The sequence below is a fragment of the Tursiops truncatus genome, chromosome 2, assembly GCF_011762595.2.
Source record: "Tursiops truncatus isolate mTurTru1 chromosome 2, mTurTru1.mat.Y, whole genome shotgun sequence".
NCBI lineage: Eukaryota > Metazoa > Chordata > Mammalia > Artiodactyla > Delphinidae > Tursiops > Tursiops truncatus.
In genome coordinates this window covers 95,200,123-95,222,571 of record NC_047035.1, presented here as the reverse complement: position 1 = coordinate 95,222,571, position 22,449 = coordinate 95,200,123, and the positions used below count along the sequence as shown (strand labels likewise).

The 22,449-nt window shown below is 47.6% G+C and overlaps 1 protein-coding gene across 5 annotated transcripts in view; it reads left to right on the top strand.

The window, feature by feature from the left end:
* MYO5C (myosin VC) overlaps positions 1-22,449 on the top strand; it is a 118,880-nt gene that overhangs the window by 35,852 nt on the left and 60,579 nt on the right. For 4 of the 5 annotated variants that reach the window (XR_004525168.2, XM_073801017.1, XM_019946549.3 and 1 more), the window contains exons 10-19: positions 1,505-1,770; positions 6,526-6,607; positions 8,851-8,991; positions 10,643-10,768; positions 14,909-14,992; positions 16,868-17,002; positions 17,517-17,614; positions 18,539-18,625; positions 19,079-19,190; positions 19,969-20,180. Coding sequence is in view for 4 of the 5 variants with exons in the window: in XM_073801017.1 (XP_073657118.1) it covers positions 1,505-1,770; positions 6,526-6,607; positions 8,851-8,991; positions 10,643-10,768; positions 14,909-14,992; positions 16,868-17,002; positions 17,517-17,614; positions 18,539-18,625; positions 19,079-19,190; positions 19,969-20,180 (1,343 nt within the window). In the remaining variant the exon portion in view is untranslated. The remainder of the gene's footprint in view (positions 1-1,504; positions 1,771-6,525; positions 6,608-8,850; positions 8,992-10,642; positions 10,769-14,908; positions 14,993-16,867; positions 17,003-17,516; positions 17,615-18,538; positions 18,626-19,078; positions 19,191-19,968; positions 20,181-22,449) is intronic. The other variant, XM_073801016.1, reaches the window with a different exon arrangement.

The window sequence follows — 22,449 nt, the reverse complement described above, 5'->3', positions numbered from 1 at the left end:
GACCGCTGAGCAGAAATGGAGGGTGTGTTTTTGGCCTGTTGCCCTATGACCAGGAAGTAATTCTCCTCCCTCTCCTCAGATTCCTACATTAAGCGCCCCGCCCCCATCGCCACCAATATCCAGCCCTGACAGAGTCAGTCAGTTCACAAAGGAATGGGAAGTTTGGAGAAAGGTGATGGTAGGCCTGGAATGTGTGTAGGTGTGGTTTTCCCTCTGGATAGTGGCTCATTTACCCCAGAAATGGGCTGCTGCACTTTTTCTTCTGAAACTCCCATGATTTCCACCCAACAAATGCCCTTGCTTTGAACTCTGTCCTGTGAAGTTTGTTGTGAAGGTAGTATTTTGGAGGAGGAGTTAAAATTGATAGACTAAAAATCCTTTGTCTATCAATCTTAGGAGACAGATTCCACAAAAAAGATGTCAAATCTTTGTAGAAAATTATCAGTCCTGTAATTTTCAGTCATTTGCATCAAGAACTTGAAATATTGGGCAAATTCAATCAGATAAAGCCAGCTTACTTTTTATTTTTTTGTTTTTGTTTTTTTGCGGTACGCGAGCCTCTCACTGTTGTGGCCTCTCCCGTTGCGGAGCACAGGCTCCGGACGCGCAGGCTCAACGGCCATGGCTCACGGGCCCAGCCGCTCCGCGGCATGTGGGATCTTCCCGGACCGGGGCACGAACCCGCGTCCCCTGCATCGGCAGGCGGACTCTCAACCGCTGCGACACCAGGGAAGCCTTCTGATGCTTTTTAAGTGCAATCATGTGGTTTTCCCGATTGGCTGAGATGCTGTCTACAGATCAGCCTGCCTCAGAAGTTCCCCTTCCCGAGAGGAATGATGGTGTGCAGTCACATGGGATCACATCTCCTTGCCTAGTGATAAGGACCCCTAGTCCATGCTGTCTGAAGACAAACAGGAGGAGAACTCTCCTTGCCTGCTGGCCAGTGGGGCAGCTCTCCTGCCCAGGCTTGGGAGAGAAATAAGATTCACTTTGTACGTCCAGGAAGAGTCCCCACCACAGCCCTCAAGTTGGCTGGGAAGCTACTTTAGTCCAGGGAGCCCACCATGTTCTCTCTGACAGTGACACCTAGGTACCTCCTGGGCCAGACCCCCCGGGCAAATCCCAACAACACAAGGAGGGACAGGGTGAGTGTAGGCTCTGGCAGGTGGCCTGGATGTGATGCAAAAGGAAGAGAGGTTTCCAGGCTGTGTCCACATGCACAGGAGAGGGGAGAGGATTGCTTCTGTGGCCTAAATCACTACTGACATTCTTTGGCCAGAATGAAAATCCAGGTGGGACCAAGCCCAGGGCTGCCTGGCATCACCACAGCGGTGCCCTGCCAGGTACAGGCTGAGTGCCACTGCAGGTCCTCCTGCTTCACTCCCAGACCTGGCTCTGTGTCCTAAGGCCTGGTCATGCAGAGGCCGAGGGGCCTGGCTGAGTGGGCCAGTGCCGGTTTAGATGGCCCGATGGCCCTGACGGGGCTTGTGTCTTGCTTTTGAAGGAGGACGGCAGTCACCTGGAGGTGTTCTGTGAGCTCCTGGGCCTGGAGAGTGTCAGAGTCGCTCAGTGGCTGTGTAATCGCAAAATCATCACAAACTCCGAGACGGTGGTGAAACCCATGACCAGGTCCCAGGCCATCAACGCCAGGGACGCGCTGGCCAAAAAGATCTACGCTCAGCTGTTTGACTTCATTGTGGAGAGAATTAACCAAGCCTTGCAGTTTTCAGGCAAGCAGCACACTTTTATTGGTGTTTTGGACATTTATGGGTAAGAGTCTCTTCAATGAGCTTGTCTTTCCTCATTTTAATGTCGAATGCCTGTTATTTTTACGTCATTTTGTTCTGGTTGCTCTTTTGTGTTTCACATGATCAGAAAGATGGTGTTCAGGGCTTCCCTGGTGGCGCAGTGGTTGAGAGTCCGCCTGCCGATGCAGGGGACACAGGTTCGGGCCCCCGTCCGGGAAGATCCCACATGCCGCGGAGCGGCTGGGCCCGTGAGCCATGGCTGCTTAGCCTGCGCGTCCGGAGCCTGTGCTCCGCAGCGGGAGAGGCCGCAACAGTGAGACGCCCGCGTACCGCAAAAAAAAAAAAAAAAAAAAAAAGAAAGATGGTGTTCTCTTTTTTTTGCATATATATGGATGTTAAATACAGTCTCCTGGGCTACAGTGTCTTTTTTCTAGGGTATATTAAATAAATTCTAAATCAATAATGACCAACTTCCAGAGCCACATGCCAGCTGCCATGCTGAGTGGTCTCCGTGCACCTTCTTATTCCTCAAACAACCTTATAATTACCCTCGTTTTACAGATGAAACAACTAAGCCTTAGGAAGACACTTTCACAGTTGCTCTGCTGGTAGGAAAACCCAGCACTGTATGAGGCTCTCACCCACTTCTGTTTCCCTATAGAGGCCCTGTGAGGTGTAGCGCCCTGACATACCTTTCCCATTTCATAGGGTGAAAATAACAGCCCCAGCGGTCCTGCACCTTGCCCACATTCACGGGGCCAGAGGTAGACTCAAACCCAGGCCTTTTACCAACCAGCCTCCTCACACCTAAAGTCTTCTTCCATTCTTGGATCATGAGGGTCATGTGTTTGCCCCATTCTCCAAGAATTCTTTTTTTTAATAAATTTATTTATTTATTTATTTTTGGCTGTGTTGGGTCTTCGCTGCTGCACGCGAAGTTGTGGCGAGCGGGGGCCCCTTTCTGTTGCGGTGCACAGGCTTCTCATTGCAGTGGCTTCTCTTGTTGTGGAGCACAGACTCTAGGCGCACAGCCTTCTGTAGTTGTGGCATGTGGGCTCAGTAGCTGTGGCTTGCGGGCTCTAGAGCGCAGGCTCAGTAGTTGTGGCACATGGCCTTAGTTGCTCTGCTGCATGTGGGATCTTCCCTTACCAGGGCTCGAACCCTTGTCCCCTGCATTGGCAGGTGGCTTCTTAACCACTGCGCCACCAGGGAAGTCCCTCCAAGAATTCTAATACATTTGGGGGACCAAGTTCCCACACTGGGGTTTTTTTCTTGCTTCTTTTCATTGCCCAGTCCTGCTTTTCCAGGTCAGACTTGTGCTAAAGACACTTGTAGAACAGCCAGGAAGAGTGACTGAGGCCTGGCCAGCGTGAGGGGAGTTAGCACCCGGGCTTTTGTTTGTTAGCAACTGGCCTTCAGCACCCAACCCCTTCCCTCTCCCAGGACCCACCCTGGTTTCTCAGGGGGAGGAGGGGCAGATGGTCCCAGGGAAGGCATCACGGAGTATTCCACTGAGATTGGGGAGTATCCCCCCACACCCCGAGAAAAGCAGCTCTCCCTGCCCTTCCCATTTGGAGGGGAGAGCTGGCTGGCCTGCTGGGAGGGCAGGCAGAAGGGGCCGCTGAACTTTTACGCATACAGAGAGAAATCGCTTTTCCCACAGCTCTTTAACGTGAGGCTGTGCCTCAGGGGAGTTCCTTGTTTAACTTAGATTCTAAGTTAATACTGTACATATGACTCCCAATTAATGGTATCTGTCAACAGTTATAAATTAGTGATACATTGCTGGGGTAGTCTAGTAAATTATTTACCTTGTCCGTTCAAAAAAAAAGGATTTGAGCAGCCAATAATCATTTAAGCAGACTTCTAAACGGGAATAGCCCTGCTTAACAATAGTCTCTCTCATTGTGGTGGAAATGTGACTGTTATATTTTTTTTATTCTTTTCTGTGTTTTTAAAATAAATAGCCCTTTATTTATTTATTTATTTATTTTTTGCGGTACGCGGGCCTCTCACTGCTGTGGCCTCTCCCGTTGTGGAGCACAGGCTCTGGACGCGCAGGCTCAGCGGCCATGGCTCACGGGCCCAGCCGCTCCGTGGCATGTGGGATCTTCCTGGACCGGGGCACGAACCCGTGTCCCCTGCATCGGCAGGCGGACTCTCAACCACTGCGCCACCAGGGAAGCCCCAGTAGCCCTTTATTTTAAGAATATATTATTTCATTCAAGAACAAATATGCATGTGCCAGGAACTATGTCAGGTGTGATTGTTAAAGAAAGTAGACATGGCTTCTGACCTCTAGGGACTTAAATTTTAGTGGAGGGGGCAGGCAGATACTTAGAGGTTGGGATGATTTCTGGGCAGGGAATAAGTAGATGGATGTGCTGCAGGTTAGCAGGGCAGGAAGAAGGGAGGGGGCAGCTGAGAACAGGGAGCCGTGAGTCAGGAGAATGACAGGGCGGCGTCAGATCCGCAGGCTGATAGACCACTGTCATAAGGAAGTTGAATTTTTGGCTAAGTGGGCAAATCTTTGACAGGAGTAATTGTAAATTTTTAAGAACTTGTTAGAGTAGATCTTAAATTTATATTTTAAAATTAAATTCCTCCTTGGATATTTAAAAAGTAACATGCTCACTGCCACCCATGAATTCATTTCATCCGTCCAAAAAAGTAAGCTCTCCTCTTTAAGTAAGAGTGTTACTGTCTGGGGCGAATCCTTTCACACCTCTCTCCAGTATGCTTATGTCTAGGTGAGCCCTCGTGCATGCACACCTGCAGCTGTTGAGAGAACTGAGCTCAGGGTGACCTGGAAATAAGACAGCCTGAAAAGAAAAGTTACCCTCTGTGAAGGCGATGAAAGCCAAAGCTATGAGCGTTGAGATTTCAGCTTGGAAGAACATGGAGGCCTGTGGTTCCCCAGCCAGTCGGGTATTTATGTTCTCTAGACCCAGAGTTGGAAAGGCCTGGGGCTTGGAGTCAGACCGCAGGGAGTGAGCACGGCACCACACCTGTTGTGTGGCCCCCAGAAAGTCACAGAACCTCTCTGAACCTCAGGTTCGGAGGGGACCTCTCTGGCAGGGTTATTACAAAGGTCAAATGGAAGAAATCGTGAAGATATTTTAAGAACCATAAGGATTGTTCAAATGTGAACAGGAAAACAGTCATTGATGTTCGACATTCCGCCCCTGCCCTAGGAAGTCCAGCTTTTGGCCCCAGCTGCGGGCTGCAGGGCATGATGAGGCCCTTTTGTCTCCCCTCCAGGCCCAGCCGTGGCCTGTCTGCAAGGTCCAGGCTGGCAGAGCCTCTGGACCACCCAGGGCGCGTGTGGAATGGGGCTGTGAGGACTGTGGGTTCTGCTGCTGTTCCAAGTCACCCTGCAGCTGCCCAGAGGACAGTCCGGGCTCTTAACCTCCCCAGGAATTCTAAACTGAGCCAAACGGGCTCAGTCAAGTGAGATTCCCAGGGGACCCATGGCTGAAGCTGGCAGGAACCTCTCGGGATTAGAGCGATTAAGAACTAAGCCTTTAGGGGGCTTCCCTGGTGGCGCAGTGGCTGAGAGTCCGCCTGCCGATGCAGCGGACACAGGTTCATGCCCCGGGCCGGGAAGATCCCACATGCCGCGGAGCCTGCGCGTCCGGAGCCTGTGCTCCGCCACGGGAGAGGCCACAACAGTGAGAGGCCCGCGTACCGCAAAAAAAAAAAAAGAACTAAGGCTTTAGACGCACCAAGAGCTGGGGTCGAATTGCATGTCTGGCACCACATTGCAATGGTCACCATCTCTTCTGACCCTCGTGTGTAACAGTGGGGTCAGGGCAGCTCTTCACTTAGGGCGATGTTGGGTTAAGTGAGGAGATGAGCATTAATGCTAACAGCTAAAGTACTCAGCCTCCTTCTGGCAGGAGCGCTCATCTGGACAGGTGGTGAATTGGGTGCCCCAGTTTTGTTCAGCCCACATCGCAGAGTGGGGTGATTCACATAAAATCAGCGTTCTGGATTCTCTTGAGAATCAGGTGACCTCACATCCTGACCTGCATTAATCCATGGCCACAGCTGGCTGGAGCTGAGTAGTACCTGCCCGTTGGGCAATCCTGGTTATCATGGGCCCCGCACAGTTCCAGCCTGCCCCCCCATTCTGTCATCTACTGGTCTCCTCTCAGCTTGTGAGTTTGCAGCTCCAGAGACAGACACTGAAAGTCTGAAAAAGGAGGTGGGGCTGTCTGCCTTGGACCTAAAGGGGTCTGCTGGGCTATGGGTATTAGATGGCCTTGCCCTTTTCCTCCAAGGACTGTGAAAGCACCCCTTGGGAGGCAAAACCGTGCTGCCTCTGCGTGCAGCAAAGAGTGGGACAACAGGAAGCAGCATTGCTTTTTCACTGGAAACATAAGTGTTACAGTCAGGTCAGCTCACAGCTCAGTCTGACACTGTTTGTCCTCGGACAAATTTTTCAACTTCTCAGTCTTATAAAGTGAGGATAATAGTGCTGATGACAGTGTTATGGTGTGGATTAAATGATATGCCATATTGTACCATGCCTATTTTAATGCCTGCCTCAGGTAGGTGTTTTGTACACACAAGATGCCTTCCTGGGGCAGCCTGGAAAAAGGTGACTTATAAACTGAATGCTAGGATATTTAAACCAGAAGCTTTGAGGCATATTTAAAACTTGCAGAAAACATAGAATACTTTTAAACTGTGAAATCTGTGAAAAAATGCTAACCTATAAATGCATGTATATATCCTTCAAGTTATATCTTAACTTGTTTAAACTGTATTTCAGTTTTGAAACCTTTGATGCGAACAGCTTTGAACAGTTTTGCATCAATTATGCTAATGAAAAGCTGCAACAGCAGTTTAACCTGGTAAGTGACTTTTCTGCCTTCTTGAAACTAGCTCTCAGCCGTGTGTGTGTGTGTGTGTGTGTGTGAGTGTGTGAGTGTGTGTGTGAGTGTGTGAGAGAGAGACAGAGAGACAGACCATGGAGAGAGGCTCAGTCTGGTTCTTTCCCTCTTCAAATCTTGCTGGATCACTCACATGCTGGGTCACTGCACCATCTTGTGGCCGTATCTTGAAACTGCACCTTCCCATCCTATTTCATCTTTGTGGAGCCACTTGCCCACTTCTGTTTCAGTTCATCACCTGCCATTCTTGGACACAGGCCACCCGCCCCGCAGCCAGACCAAACCACTTAGTTTCCTGAAGGCTCCAGTCTTTGTGAGCCTCAGCATCTGCACCTGCTGCTCTCTCTGCCACAACCCACCTGCCCCTGTCCTTTCCCCATCCCTTCATCTTCACCTGGAGAACTCCTGCTTGTCATTTGAAATTCAGCTTCTCCCACACAGCTCATGAGAAGACAGTGTGACATCATGGAGAGCATGGGCTTTTGCTCAAACTGAACTGGGTTTGAGTCTCAGCTCTACCACCTCCTTCCTCTGGGACCTAGGGTTCTCTGAGCCTCATTTTTCTTATTTTGAAAACAGGTCAGTAGTATCTGCCTAATATCCTCGTAAGGAGAAGACCTAACGTTGAATCATACCCAGCAAATGTTTTTTTGCTTTGCTAGTCCTTGCTCCAGAATTAAGTCATGTATAAGCATAAGATTTCACCCTGTTGCGAATTTGTATTGTTAACATTCTCAAGGATTCCCTGGAAGTTTAGCATTTAATAACTGAAACTAAGATTTATTCCAAGTGGGTGTGCAGCATAACTCACCTGAGGTCGAACTGTGTCTGTAGATCCTGCCCCTCCCGGGACGCCAGTGCCGTCTTGGTCCCCGACATACACGTTCACCTCAACCTCAGAATAACATGTGCAAGACACTTCCTGAAAATAGCATGTCAGGGGCTGCAATTCCATTTTTCTCTTTTTTTATTCTGCTTTTCCTCCTCTTCCACTTCATCCTCCTTCTCCCCCGCCCCACTTTATTTTGGGGGGGTGTGGGGTTGAGTCTTATATCAATGTGCAGATCCTCCTGGAAGAGGTAAAACCTTAAAATATCAACATGAAAGCCTTAGTGAGCCCTCTCCTAGCTCCAGTCCCGTAAGTCTGGCCGCTGCTGGACCCCTGCATCTGGGTGGCCTCTGGGAGTTCAGCAGTGACAAAGTGAACCTGCCACCTTCCCTTCCTGGCTCCTTGCCTTCTACGCTCCCTCTTGCGATTAAAGCACCACTGCTGACCCAGTGTCCTGAGCCTCACGTTCATCCCAGCCTCGTTGCTCTTGCTCACCTTCCTTGCACAGTGTCTGGCCTCCACAGAACCCTGGGCTGAATCCTGACGGGGCTTTCTGCCTCCAGTCCTGCCCTCTTCAAAGCCATCCCCACCCCCAAACCAAGTTATCTTTCCAGAACTTAGGTCTCATCGTGAACTCCGTGGATCCTCACTGCCCCTAGGAAAAGGCCACAGGTCTGAGATTCTCTGGGGGTACACAGGGGGCTGATGTGATCTCCCCTCTGCTGTCCTTTGCAGCCCCATCCATTGCCCCCCACCCCCATCACTGTTGTGCTGTCTCTCTGGCCTGTACGGGCGCCGTTCAGTTCTCAACCACCTATTGGGCTTCTGTGCAATTTCCACTGGGATTCTCCTGTGGGCGCCTTTCTCCTCGTAGTCCTTCCCCCTTCTGCCACCTGCAGCCAGGATGAGCCTGAGCCAGCCCTCTGGGAGGCCTCCCTGGTACCCTCGTGGCCCGAACAAGTAATGTACAAAGCTCTCCAAGTTGTTAGCTTCTCATACTGGCCCCAGAGCCAACATTCTCAGGTGGGCTGGTTCCCACCCGGCCAAAGAGGCTGGGTCTGCCTTGGACAGCAGCAGTGGCTGAGCAGGAAGGGGCTCCAGGACCACCCTGAGTGCTAAAGGTGGCAGGCTGGCTCAGGCCTCACACCCCAGGATGTGGGAACCCCCTGCGAGTGGGCTGGAAGATGACAGCTACACCCACGTTAGGACCTCAGCAGCACTGATCGTGGGTAAGGAGGGTGGCGTGCATCTCAGGGTCTTCCATAAACATTCAAGTCAGTCATATAGCTACATTTTCCAAACGTTTATGTCCTGTTCTTCAGAAGCACACTCTAATGTTCTCTTTTACTTTCTATGTTGACTTCCGGATTTCCAGCATGTCTTTAAACTTGAACAAGAAGAGTATATGAAGGAAGATATTCCTTGGACTCTGATAGATTTTTATGACAACCAACCAGTTATTGACCTGATTGAAGCCAAAATGGGTATTTTGGAGTTACTGGATGAAGAATGCTTGGTAACTTTTTAAAATAACTGTTGTTTTCAACTTCTGAGTAGTAATCGATGAGCATATTGCAAAATGGATTTTTTTTAATGTACATGTAAATTCCTGACGTGTTACTATTTGGTTGGATGTTAACACTGAGACAGCAGTCCATAGCAGGAACCCCAGAGGGTCCGGTGAGCCTCCCGCCCTCAGCAGGTGTAGCCCACCCTTGGGTAACATGCATGACCTCTTAGGTCATGTCCAGCAGGGAGGAGCCCTTTGAAGCTGTCGCTAGGTGTATATATAGAGTGGACATGGAAACAACAAGTGACTATACACCAGTTGTTAATGACTAATAGGAACTGAGTTTTCTCTTACTTCCTGATTCCATGAGTCACCCACTGGGAGGTGCAGCTGAAAACTCAACATCATACAATTGACAAAAGAGTCTCTAGAAATTTTCCTATTATTATTACCCTCTGGGAGGAACAACTTCACAGTGAGTCAGCCTAGCAGTGTCCTTTGTCAGGCCACAGGAAAAAATAATCCGTAGGACAGTATTCATTCTTTTGGTTTAAAGGTTATATTTTAACGTTTAAACACACATCTTGTTTCTTTTCCAAAGATTTATTTTTGCCACCCCCAGCCCCAAATGCTTGTAATGTTGAAGACTTACTGGTATTTTCTCCCTAGAATTCTCAACTCCATGGTTCTTCTCAGAGATTAGCCTTTCTGGTGCCACCTACGCTTTAGCCCCTTCAGTGATGTAAGATTAAAAGACAGGCATCAGGGCCAAACATTCTGGACTGATCTACTGGGGGCAGGGTGCAGAGGCCAAGGTAACCTCTAGGAATATTTGTACCCACTCTACAGAGTCATTCCCTATATGGAATATTAGATTCACAGAGTTCAGGCTGAATGTAATTGATAGCTTCACAATCACCAGTATCAAGAACAAGTTTTGCATCTAGCTTAGTTTAAGTAGGTAAGATCTTAGTTCAAGGAGGTAGTTATTAACTAGGCAGTAAGACAAAAGAACAGCTTTCTTCCTGAGGCAGGGGGTGGGGAGGACTACATTTGGGTTCCAATCTTCCCCCATTCGACCAAGAATAAAAATCATGTTCACATAATTTTGGGAGGAAGAAATGTTAAAATACTGCCAATTTTGCAGAAATAAAATCCTTCATTCTTACGTCATTATGTGACCATTTCCTTTTCATCAATAACATTTTGTTCTTCTAAAAGAGCATTGATGGGCTTCCCTGGTGGCGCAGCGGTTGAGAGTCCTTCTGACGATGCAGGGGACACGGGTTCTTGCCCCGGTTTGGGAGGATCCCGCATGCCGTGGAACGGCTGGGCCCGTGAGCCATGACCGCTGAGCCTGCACGTCCGGAGCCTGTGCTCCGCAACGGGAGAGGCCACAACAGTGAGAGGCCCACGTACCGCAAAAAAACAAAAATTAAAAATAAAATAAAAATAAAAGAACGTTGATGTGTCCATTTAAATATCACTGTAAAGAATAAGATCAAAGACAGATTTATGCCTAGAGTTGCATTTGAAACAGGAGCCTCTCATGTAGAGCAGTTCACTCTGAGGTGCAGCTCATCTTGGTTTTTTAGAATTAGCGCTTTTCCTCCCCTCTGTTTTCTTACTTGCTATTTGGTTTGCTTTTCTCTTCCAGTTACCACATGGGACTGATGAAAACTGGCTTCAAAAGCTGTATAATAATTTTGTCAACAAGAACTCTTTGTTTGAAAAGCCCAGAATGTCAAACACATCCTTTATCATCCAGCACTTTGCTGATAAGGTACAGTGAGAGTTTGGAGCAGTGCTGTCTGCCCCTGGCCCACAGCTGTCTCCTGGGAGGAGCAAGCAGGCCAGGGACTTTGCTGGTCAGAACCATCACGCTTAGCACGTAGCTTTGATGAAGGATACCTGTGTGTATGCACGCGCGTGTGAGCGTAACAGTTCTTAATTTGTCTTTATCACAAAATATATGCATTTCAGTCGTACTGCTTTAAAGATAAACGTGTTGCCAATGGACCTCATTTCTGATTTGGGGCTTATTGTGAGTTCATTAATCTTTTATCAGTTTATTTTCTCCGTGATATTGCTATAATCAAGACAGCATAGTTGTTTCCTACATTGAAAGGAATATCTTTTTGTTGACCCTTTCCTTTCTTACTGTCATAATATATTTTTACATTGGTAACAGAGACTGACTCAAGGTGATGGGTTTTCTAAGTGATCTTTATTTTCTTTATATGTCTCCAATTTCTTATGAAAAAAATGTTTAGTAAAAAAAAAATTTTTTTAATCAAATTACAGAAAGCTTAGGAAATGGAAGGAAAAAAAAAGAAAATGTACCACAACCACCTGCCCTAAACATGCTTTCTCATCTTGCTTTCCTTCCTTAAGGAAACTCCTGCCCTCTGTGTTATTGCCGGGTTGGGTGTTACTCCAGTGGCTTGGCCAGCGCCTAGGGATCATGGGGACAGCCTGTGCTTGCCTGTCCTAGAGGCTATTGCTGTGGGTCAGTCTGCTGGTTGTGCCTGAGTGTCCACGGGGGCAGTGGAGGGACAGCCAGACAGACAGCTATAATAACCTCTGTGGGCCAGAGGAGCAGAGTTAAATGTGATCGCCTTTTAGTGCTTGGAGTTTTTCAGATAGGCTCCTGAAGAGACGCACATGAAATGAGTGATGATCTATCAAGTTATATTTTCTAGTTGCTGTCCTTGGAGTTTTTCAGATAGGCTTCTGAAGAGATGCACATGAAATGAGTGATGATCTATCAAGTTATATTTTCTAGTTGCTGTCCTTTATAATTTCACAGTTGTGATCCCAAGGGAAAAAAAAGGATCAGACTTCATGTAAAGCACATATGGGATTTACTTCAAGAGACCCTCTCTATAGTACATGGTGTCTGTACGTTTAATTCTTGTCACCTGGCACTTCCAAGAAGCCCCTCTTAAAAGAACTAACAGTGCAGCATTTTGCATGTACTATGGATGGGTGAAAAGAAACCATACACACTGTAGGGTCCGCTTAGGTTCTCAGTTTCATTAACCAAGGAAATAAAATTGTTTTGAGAGCGAGGCAGCTGTGCTTACATGCAGAAAATCAGCACACTTTGCCATGGTCCCCAGTGCCCCCAACAGAGGCACTCAGGTACCTGCTACCCTGTCCCTGCAAACAGTCTCCTGGGATTGGGAAGGCTCTATATTTGTTATACCTTTGCTCATTTATACTGGTGGCTCACACACCAGCCTGGAAGAATTTATGCAACAGTCCATGTGCTGTACTCACAAGGGCGTGTGTCCAGACAGCCAGCGTTCCTGGTTCATAACCCGAACTGTGCACCAGGAAGGACACTTTCCTACCCAGGGGACAAAGCAGAGTCCTTGCCCTGGGGTCCCTGAACACCCTCTCTGCCTCCATATTCCAGCACCCCTGAAAGCCTGTTTGTTCACAGTTTGTAAATTTTTATTTTTTTATTTATGAAGAATATATATCACATTTTAAAATATATAGTCCAGAGATTTGGCTATTGTAAATAGTGCTGCAGAGGACCTAGGGGTGCATGTATCTTTTTGAATCCGTGTTTTTGTTTTCTTCAGATATATACCCAGGAGTGGAATTGCTGGATCAAATGTTAGTTCTATTTTTGAGGACTCTATACTATTTTCCATAGTAGCTGCACCAATTTACATTCCCACCAATAGTGCAGGAGGGTCCCCTTTTCTCCACACCCTCACCAACACTTGTTATGTGTGGTCTTGTTGACTTTATCCATTCGGACAGGTGTGAGGTGATATCTCATTGTGGTTTTGGTTTGCATTTGCCTGATGATTAATGATGTTGAGCATATTTTCATGTGCCTGTTGGCTATCTGTCTTCTTTGGAAAAATGTTTATTCAAATCCTCTGTCCATTTTTTAATAGGATTGTTTCTCTTTTTGGAGGTGAGTTGTAGGAGTTCTTAATATATTTTGGATATTAATCCCTTATTAGGTATATCATTTGCAAATAACTTCTCATTCAGTAGGTGGCCTTTTCATTTTGTTGATAGTTTCCTTCACTGTGCAAAAGCTTTTTAGTTTGATGCAGTCCCATTTGTTTATTTTTGCTTTCGTTTCCCTTGCCTGAGGAGACATTTACAAAAAAGTATTACTAAGACTGATGTCAAAGAGCGTACTGCCTGTGTTTTCTTTTAGAAGTTTTATGATTTCAGGTCTTACATTTAACTCTTTAATCCTGTCTGGAAACACGCCCTTGTGAGTACAGCACATGGACTGTTGCATAAATTCTTCCAGGCTGGTGTGTGAGCCACCAGTATAAATGAGCAAAGGTGTAACAAATTTAGAGCCTTCCCAATCCCAGGAGACTGTTTGCAGGGACAGGGTAGCAGGTACCTGAGTGCCTCTGTTGGGGGCACTGGGGACCATGGCAAAGTGTGCTGATTTTCTGCATGTAAGCACAGCTGCCTCGCTCTCAAAACAATTTTATTTCCTTGGTTAATGAAACTGAGAACCTAAGCGGACCCTACAGTGTGTATGGTTTCTTTTCACCCATCCATAGTACACGCAAAATGCTGCACTGTTAGTTCTTTTAAGAGGGGCTTCTTGGAAGTGCCAGGTGACAAGAATTAAACGTACAGACACCATGTACTATAGAGAGGGTCTCTTGAAGTAAATCCCATATGTGCTTTACATGAAGTCTGATCCTTTTTTTCCCCTTGGGATCACAACTGTGAAATTATAAAGGACAGCAACTAGAAAATATAACTTGATATATCATCACTCATTTCATGTGCGTGTCTTCAGGAGCCTATCTGAAAAACTCCAAGCACTAAAAGGCGGTCACATTTAACTCTTTAATATTTATTTATTTACTTATCTGGCTGTGCCAGGTCTTAGTTGTGGCAGGCCGGCTCCTTAGTTGTGGCATGTGAACTGTTAGTTGCAGCATGCATGTGGGATCTAGTTCCCTGACCAGGGATCGAGCCCAGGCGCCCTGCGTTGGGAGCACGGAGTCTTAATCACTGCGCCACCAGGGACGTCCCTGAAATTTATTTTTGTGCGTGGCGTGGGAGTAGTCCAGTTTGATTCTTTTCGTATAGCTGTCTAGTTTTCCTGGTACCACTTATTGAAGAGGCTGTCTTTTCCCCACTATATACTGTTGCCTCCTTTGTCGTAGATTAATTGCCCATAAAAGTGTGGGTTCTTTTCTGGGCTCTCTGTTCTGCTCTGTTGATTTATGTCTGTGTCTTTATGCCAGTACAATACTGTTTTGATGACTGTAGCTTTGTGATTAACCAGAGATTTGAATGTTTAAGCAGCCACCCTGGATATGTTGTTTGAGGGATTTGAGAAGCCTTATGAATCAGAAAGGGCTGCATGGAGGGTTTTTCTAAGCCAAGTTCAATCAGGGCAAACACTGACCCACTCTAAACCTGACTCTAAGGGGTTTGTGGTCCTGGAAGGTTTTGTGATCAGCTGGTCAATTTTTCTTTCCTTTCTACCATATTAATGCTGATTCAGGAAAACATTTCTGTTTGACTCAAAGGACACCACTGAGCTTTACTCTTCCTCCTGGTGGCTTCAAAGGCAAAGGGAGCCCTAAGCCAGGTCTTCTTGTATTAGCTGCACATGTTACAGGGAAAAAACAGTCACCTGGGGCCAGTGGGAACTAATGGGTGAGTGTAGAGTGAGCAGCGGCCAGTGAGAAGTCCAGGCAGCGGGAGAGCCTGGCGCTTTGCATCAGATGACTTATTCCCAGCTTCCTAAGCTTTCTGTAATGGCGTTGCTGTGACAAACAAACTGAATCTCTTTTTAAAACATTGCCTTTGTAGCCCCTTCATTAATCTTTCTTTAAAAAGAAAAGAAACCTGTGGTACTTAGATGCTGTCTGCATTTGCCTCTTTGGAACTAATTCCTTTCTTTGCATAGGTAGAGTATAAATGTGAAGGTTTCCTTGAGAAGAACAGAGACACCGTCTATGACATGCTGGTTGAAATCCTGAGAGCCAGCAAGGTTTGTAAAGTCCTAAGAGGTAGTTAATGTTATTCATTGTGTACTTGACGTGGATCTGGATGTGTATCAGGAAAGAGTGAGAAGTGTGTGTGTGTGTGTGTGTGTGTGTGTGTGTGTGTGTGTGTGTTAACTGTCTTGTAACAGCGAATTGTAGCTCCTGCATACAAAAAATGACTGTTTCGGAACTGGCACTAAAATATGTTTCTAGCTTCTGAAAGCGTGCACATTTCCACTATATGCAAAATCAGAAATCAAATATGTAGATGACAGAGATGAAGGACAGATAATACAATCATTTAAAGAATCATAATTCACATTTTGTTCATTCACTCACTTATAAAGCACTTATCATGTGCCAAGCACTGTCCTAGATTCTGGGGATACAGCAGTGAACAGGGCAGACAGGGTTCCTGCCCTCATGGAGCTCACATCCCAGAGGGAGCAACATACCTTACACATGAAAGCAAGCAATGGTAGGTAGTGCCAAGTAAGTGCTCAAGGAAAACCAAAGCAAGATGGAGTGCTGCTCTGCATATGTGAGCTCCTTGAATCCACGGTTCTGTATGATGAAGTGTCACCGTAAGAGTGACTTCTGGCTTTTTCTTTTCCTCCTTAAACATTTCTTTCCATTTAAGAATTTTAAGAATTCAAATTCTTAAAATTTGAGAAAAAGGATATTTCATACACAGTCCTTCATTTTTTATGAAGATTTGGTTATCATATTTATTTTCCTTCTTTTAGAAGGTCCCCAGTCCTTTGCTGATGCTTAAGTATTTTTTTTTCTCTTTTTTTAAATTTTATTTGATCGCAGTATAATTGCTGTACAATGTTGTGTTAGTTTCTGCTGCACAGTGAAGTGAATCAGCTGTAAGTATATATATATCCCTCCCTCTTGGACTTCCCTCCCCACCCATCCCACCCATCTAGGTCATCACAGAGCACCAGATGCTCAAGAGTTTTGACAATTTCCCAAATGAGCCTGAGCACTTCCCACTAATGGTCATAAGTAAATCACAGGCCATGGCAACTTCAGTTATTAAAATTGATTTATGGCAGAGAATTCAGTGTAGAAATAGCCTGTATCTGTGTACAGAATTAGTTGACGTATTTCACCAATTGTTTACCTGGGATCCAGTCTGGAAGAGGGAGACAGATCGTGGTGAGGCGCAGATGGGTCTCTGCACTAAGCCCACAAGCTGTCAGAGGCCTGGGAGTTTCAGATTCACTTGTTCCACAGGGGCTACAGGATGCATCAGGCAGGAATTCTCCCCCAGAGAAGATTCTCAATGTCTGATTTAAAAGAAGAAAATACAAGATCTTCTCCAAGAGGGAAGATAAGACATTGAAAGAAATAAGTGATGCAAGGTAGAAAGTAGTGAGTGTCTTAAAAGAGGTACAGATCAAAGATTAAGGTAACTCAGAGGAAGTTGGGATTAATTCGCGCTGGGACACCAGGGAAGTTATTGTGAAGGTGGTGGGGCTAGAAAATATTATTATAGCACCTTGAGTAATGGGTAGGGTTTGGATCTGCAGGGATGAGAACATGGGGTTAGGAGGGAGGAAATTCCAAGTGCAGAAGCAACGTGAGCCAAGGCGCAGAGGGAGGAAGAATAAATGCTTCTCCTGTTCTGACACTTGGAGCGATACCCACATACAGACATTCACATGCTTTCCCTTCTGCTCCCATTCCTGGGAAAGAAACCGTCAGTCATCCCGAGTGAGGACGACCCCCCTGTGGAACTGAGATTTGGCCAAGATTGTTCCTTTACCCCCCTACTGGTTTAGACGTGGTTGTTGTGACCATTTCCTTGATTGTTCCAGCTAAGGACTGTGGGTGAATACTTTTGACATTGAAACCCTCTCTGTTCTTCCCAGTTTCATCTCTGTGCCCACTTTTTTCAAGAAAATCCGGTTCCTTCTTCACCTTTCGGTTCAGCGATCACAGTTAAATCTGCAAAGCCAGTCATCAGGCCGAACAACAAGCATTTCCGGAGCACTGTGGGGAGCAAGGTACTGAGAGAGTTTTCTGAGGGCGAGGGGGCTGAGGGCAGGGAGCCAGGGATGGGTGGGACCCGTTCCGGGCCTGGACACGGGCACTGGGTTTCTTCAAATCTGTTAAATATAAATGCAAACGCAAAGAAAAGTAGTAGTTCATCATCATAGTGCCTCGACCTCTAAGGCTACACACATCTGAGCAAACCATATGTTTGCACAGTAACCCGAGTCACTAAAGTCCTTTGCTGTTTGGGAGTATTGGATGGAGAACTGCTCTGTCCACAAGAGCAGGATATGCTGATAAACCCAGTCACCGACTAAAACCTTTCATAACAGGTGTTTATGCATGAAGTTAACTTTTCCTCTTCTTGAGTAACTTATCAAGGTTGGACCTTTTTTTAAAAAAAAACATCTTTATTGGAGTATAATTGCTTTACAGTAAGGTTGGACCTTTTTTTTTTTTTCCTTTTAACCCGGATCTAAGCATTAAATTTCAGCACGATGTTTGTCACCTGACCTTGTTTCCTAGTTCCGCAGCTCTCTGTACTTGCTCATGGAGACCCTCAATGCCACCATGCCCCACTACGTTCGATGCATCAAACCAAATGATGAGCAATTGCCCTTTGAGTAAGTGTTCTTCTGCAACAGAGTGGGGAAGAAACACCGAGGAAACGGTTGCTGTCGTGATGTTGGAGAATTTGCTTGCGATTGTTGTGTTTCTCGGTTTTTAAATGTTCTCGGTTTTTAAATGATTCAAAAGAAGCCTGCCCTCTACATATAATGCTTCTCGGTTTTTAAATGATTCAAAACAAGCCTGCCCTCTACATATAATGTTAGCACAACCCCTCTGGCTAAGCCGTCTCATCTCCGGGATTAAGCAAAAGGGTTAGATTTGAAAGAATTATTCTACAGCTAAAGCTTACGCAACTGAGAAAGCCAGAACATTTTCCCTGATGGTAAGAATTTGTATGTGTTTGCAGGAGAAATGCTGTAGAGGGGTCTGAAGTTTTGTCTTCAAACATGCCATGAGGCCTTACTTAGAGTTGTTGTCTGGGGCCCCAGGGAAAAGGCCCAGACCCACGGTGGAAGTTATAGAGAGCCTCTTAGCTGACTCAAGCTGAGAGGTGTCTAAGGGAGCGGTCCGTCTGGAGGTGGTGACTGTGTCCGTGTGTCCTCAGAGGGTCAGGCCTAAGTCAGAGGGCCACCTGTGGGGTGTCTTATAAAGGGAACTCTGCAACAAGTAGGCGCTGGGACGGGTGAGCTTGGACATTTCTTCCACTCTGGTTGCAAGGCTTCTCGCTGTTGCCTCCCTCAGTCAGAATCAGCTGCTCCTTTCCCCTTGTCCTCAGTGAAGCTTTCTGAACTGTTTCACAGAGGTGCTGTCTTCGTTTGACGTGCAACACGTATTTATTAAGTATCTGCTGGGCTCGGGGATTACACAGGCCGGTCCGCTGCCCAGGAGCTCACGGTTGGGGCAGGTCCGCTACACTGTTCATGGGCCTGTTTATCAACTGCGATGGCTTAACACATGATCAGATCGTCTTCATTCAGGTTTGACTCCAAAAGAATTGTTCAGCAGCTGCGAGCCTGTGGCGTTTTAGAAACCATTCGCATTAGTGCGCAGAGCTACCCTTCTAGGTACGTTGTCAGTTCCTTGTTTCGGGGGGAAAAGTGCCCAGCTTCAGGTCTGTGCTGAGATCCAAGGGAGGGGCTGCCGCGTTTTCGTCAGATATGTTCATAAGGTGTCCCGCTGTGCTGTGGGAAGGCCAGATGAACGAGCACCATGTGAGACAGAGGCCACCGTCCCCACCCTCACACCCCACCCTCATCTCCGCACTAGTGAGGGTCGCCCGCTGCCTCCTCAGTGCCCCTGAGAAAGGGAGCTGGAGGGGGAGACAGCTGTTGGAGCGGAATGTTAACAGGAGGCATCCAGGGAGCAAAACCATCCAGGTGTGCTCAGGTGAGGTTTGTGGGCAGTGGGTCAAAGGTCAGGGTCATTGTCCCCAGAACAGTGGCAGGTAAGCCCTTGGGGTCCACAGGCAGCATGCGTTTCCTCCGGCCCGGCTCCTTAGGTCTGCCTTGACTTTCCAGGTGGACGTACATCGAGTTCTACAGCCGCTTTGGGATCCTCATGACCAAGCAGGAGCTTTCATTCAGCGATAAAAAGGAGGTGTGCAAAGTCATTTTACACAGGCTCATCCAGGTCAGTCCTGCTCTCTCCTGGAACCACGGGCTTGCAGACACTGTCCTCATCTCTGCCTCTGTCTCAGGGCTGTAACTGTGTGAATGGCTAAGCAGAAAGGAAACGTGCCCTGCGCGTCTGTGTGCTAAGGAGATCAGAGCAGACCTACTCATGGGGCATCATCTCCTGACAGCAGGAGTTACCTTGAGGGACCCGAATTCAAGCCCTGGCCTCCACCGCCACCGTGTCCTCCTGTCCTGCTGTGTTCTCTCACAGCCTAGGGAGCTTCTGCGGGCCAGGCTTATGTTACACAGTCAGCTAGACGGTCGCTGAGCCGGGGGTTCCTGGTGTGGCCCTCAGTGTGGACTTAGAGGTTTGCTGAAGCCATGACTTGTGACAGAAAAGAAGTGGGGAAGCAGTTATCATGGCCAGGAAGGGGTTGGTAAAGAGAAGCCAAAGGAAGACAGAAACCAAGCCTTTCCAGGTGCCTCTGCTCTTCTGTGGAAACCACCTATGAAAGGCTGGAGCTCCCCGGCAGCCCAGCCAACAATGCACACACCCCTTCCCACCCCACAGACGGATGCCTCACCCTCAAGTCCGTTTCTTCCCCAGAAAGAAGCTTTAAACAAACAAGGCAAAATATAAACTTCTAGGTCATAATCAGAGCTTTTCTGCTTTATGTCAAAGAGGTGTCAGAATAACAATGTTGGTGGCATGTTTGGATCTCTCAACATCTTTTCCAAGTACTGTAGAAAATATGAAAGATTTTGTTTCTGATTATGTCATTTTTCTCTTCCAGGATTCTAATCAGTACCAGTTTGGTAAAACCAAAATTTTCTTCAGAGCAGGGCAAGTGGCTTATTTAGAGAAACTCCGGTTGGATAAACTGAGGCAGGGTTGTGTTGTGATACAAAAGCACATCCGTGGCTGGCTCCAGAGAAGAAAATTCCTCCGAGAGAGACGAGCGGCCCTGATCATCCAGCAGTACTTCCGGGGTCAGCAAACCGTGAGGTATGTTGGAACCAAGAAGACGTGTGCCATCATTTGGCTTTCTTCGCCGTCCCCTCGGGGGGCGGGGCCTCCTTTCTCCTGGGACCCAGGTGCAGATGCGTCCCCCGAGGTGGCCGTGAGCCTCCAGGTGAGATGGGTGTGTCCTCGGGGGCAGGTGGTGCTGACTGCCTGCTGTCCCCACGTGGCAGAGGTGACAACCAGGACCCTGAAGAGGGGAAGCCCTGATCAGCGTGCTGCTGAAGAGGGTCAGAATTCCTGGTGAGACCAGGTAGAGGGGCTGGGCCGCTGGTTCCTGGGAACCGAAAACACCTAAGGTGATCAAGGTCCAAGTGAAGCCTCAGAGTAAAGACACCCGTGACCAGCCTGCCTTGCAGGTGGTGGGGCAAACCATGCCTGAGGGGACCATGGCAAGGCTCTGCCCGCAGGCACAAAACCCCTGGGTGGGGCTGCCTGAGTGGAGGGCAGTTCCGCCGGCCACGCCCACCCCGCCCCTCCTTGAGTGCTCCCAGGAGGCCATGCTGGCCTGGCCAGCAAGACGGGCATCCCTCCTGGACAGCATTTTGTGGTTCTGTGTCTGCCCTGCCTCCCTCCTTCGCTTGCTCTGAGGGTGGTTGAGGGCGCAGGTGTTTAAGGGTCAGGCTGTGTGGCTCAGCCTCCCTTGTCCCAAGCTTGAGCCTGACCTCCAACAGCATCTGGGCTTCTGCACGTGGCTGACACACCACAGCCTTCATCTCGGCACACCCCAAACTGGACTCGCCATTCCACCACCCTACCCCCACCCCAGCCCACTCTCCTCCCAGGCAACCATCTTACACAGAAACACAGCCAGCCTTGCCCTCCTGAGCCTCTGGTGTCAGTTAATAGCAGCAGTCTCGAGGGCAGGAAACTCCAGAGTTAGCTTCTTCCCCAAACTCGTGCTCCCTTTCCGTTTGGGAATCACCGTGGCCTGGGATTCTGTTCCCCACTTGCCTCTTGTGTCTGTCCCGTTCATTTCATTCCTGCACCCGTGCCCTGGACGAGGCCTTCATCATTGTTTGCCTTTCACTCTACAGCACAGCCCTCCACCTGCTGCCTTTCTCTCCCATCTTCCTAAAGCAGGGCCTGCCCTGCTCCTGCCATGAATGCCTCCAGTGGCCCCTGTTTCCCACAGAAGAGCACTCAGGTTTCAACGTGGTATTCACGTCCCCCCATGGCCTGGATGCAGTTATAAGCATGGAAGCTCTGTGGGGACAGGGACCATACTTGTCTGGTTCCCACTGCATCCATCCGTAAGACCCAGCACAGTGATTGTCACATAGTAGGTGTTCTATTCATATATATATATATATATATATATATATATATATATATATTTTAATAACAAATTGTTCCCATCTATCTTTCTCACCTCACAGACTACCGATTTTCTCCATGTGTCTTACATTCTAGCAATTCCAGACAAATTCCCTTTCTCTGAATATTTCAGGCACGGTTAGGCCTTCATGCCTTCACTGGTCCCTTAGTCTGAAATGCCTTTTCCAAACTTCAATGTCTACAGAAATCCTACTTTTCCATTAAGGCTGGCTGACATCTCAGCTCTTCCCAAGCAGAATGATATTTCAATAAGATCTCTCTTACAGATATTTTAGTAGTTATTTTACTTTTCTTCTTATCCCACTTGACCATTTCTAAGTCCTTCTGTTTCATGAGGTTGCAGACATTGAAGGTAAGAACTTTGTGTTCACCCCCAGTCCTTCAGATAGGTCCTTCGAAAAACTTTTTCCGTAAGGGCCAAATATTTGGGCTTCTGGGGTCATGTGGTTTCTCACGCAGCTGTTAAACTCTGCCTTTGTAACGTGAAATCAGTCATGGGCCATTTGTAATTAATAGTTGCAGCTGCATTCCAGCAAAAGTGGACAATAATAGGTGGGAGGCTGCAGATTTGGCCCCCAGGCCGTAGTTTTCCAACCCCTGATCTAGAGCCTCCAGCGTGATTTCCCACAAGAACGACTAGAGGAATGAGCAGGTGCAGTGCCAAAGCACGGTTGTGTTGTCACGGTCTCTGTGGGTATGTGAGTGACAGTGGGGTGATCGGCCTGAATGTGAAGAGTGTGGCAGTTCCCACGTGGTGCTTCGTTCCTGGAGCAGGTCCACGTTCGGATCAGGGTGGAAAGGAGAGGTAATGACACTGATCTTGAGTAGACGTTAGCATAAACCACTTACAGCGTTTAATGTGTAGATTTGCACAACATTTGAACATGCCTTAGTTAAGAGGTGTTGCACAAGCTTG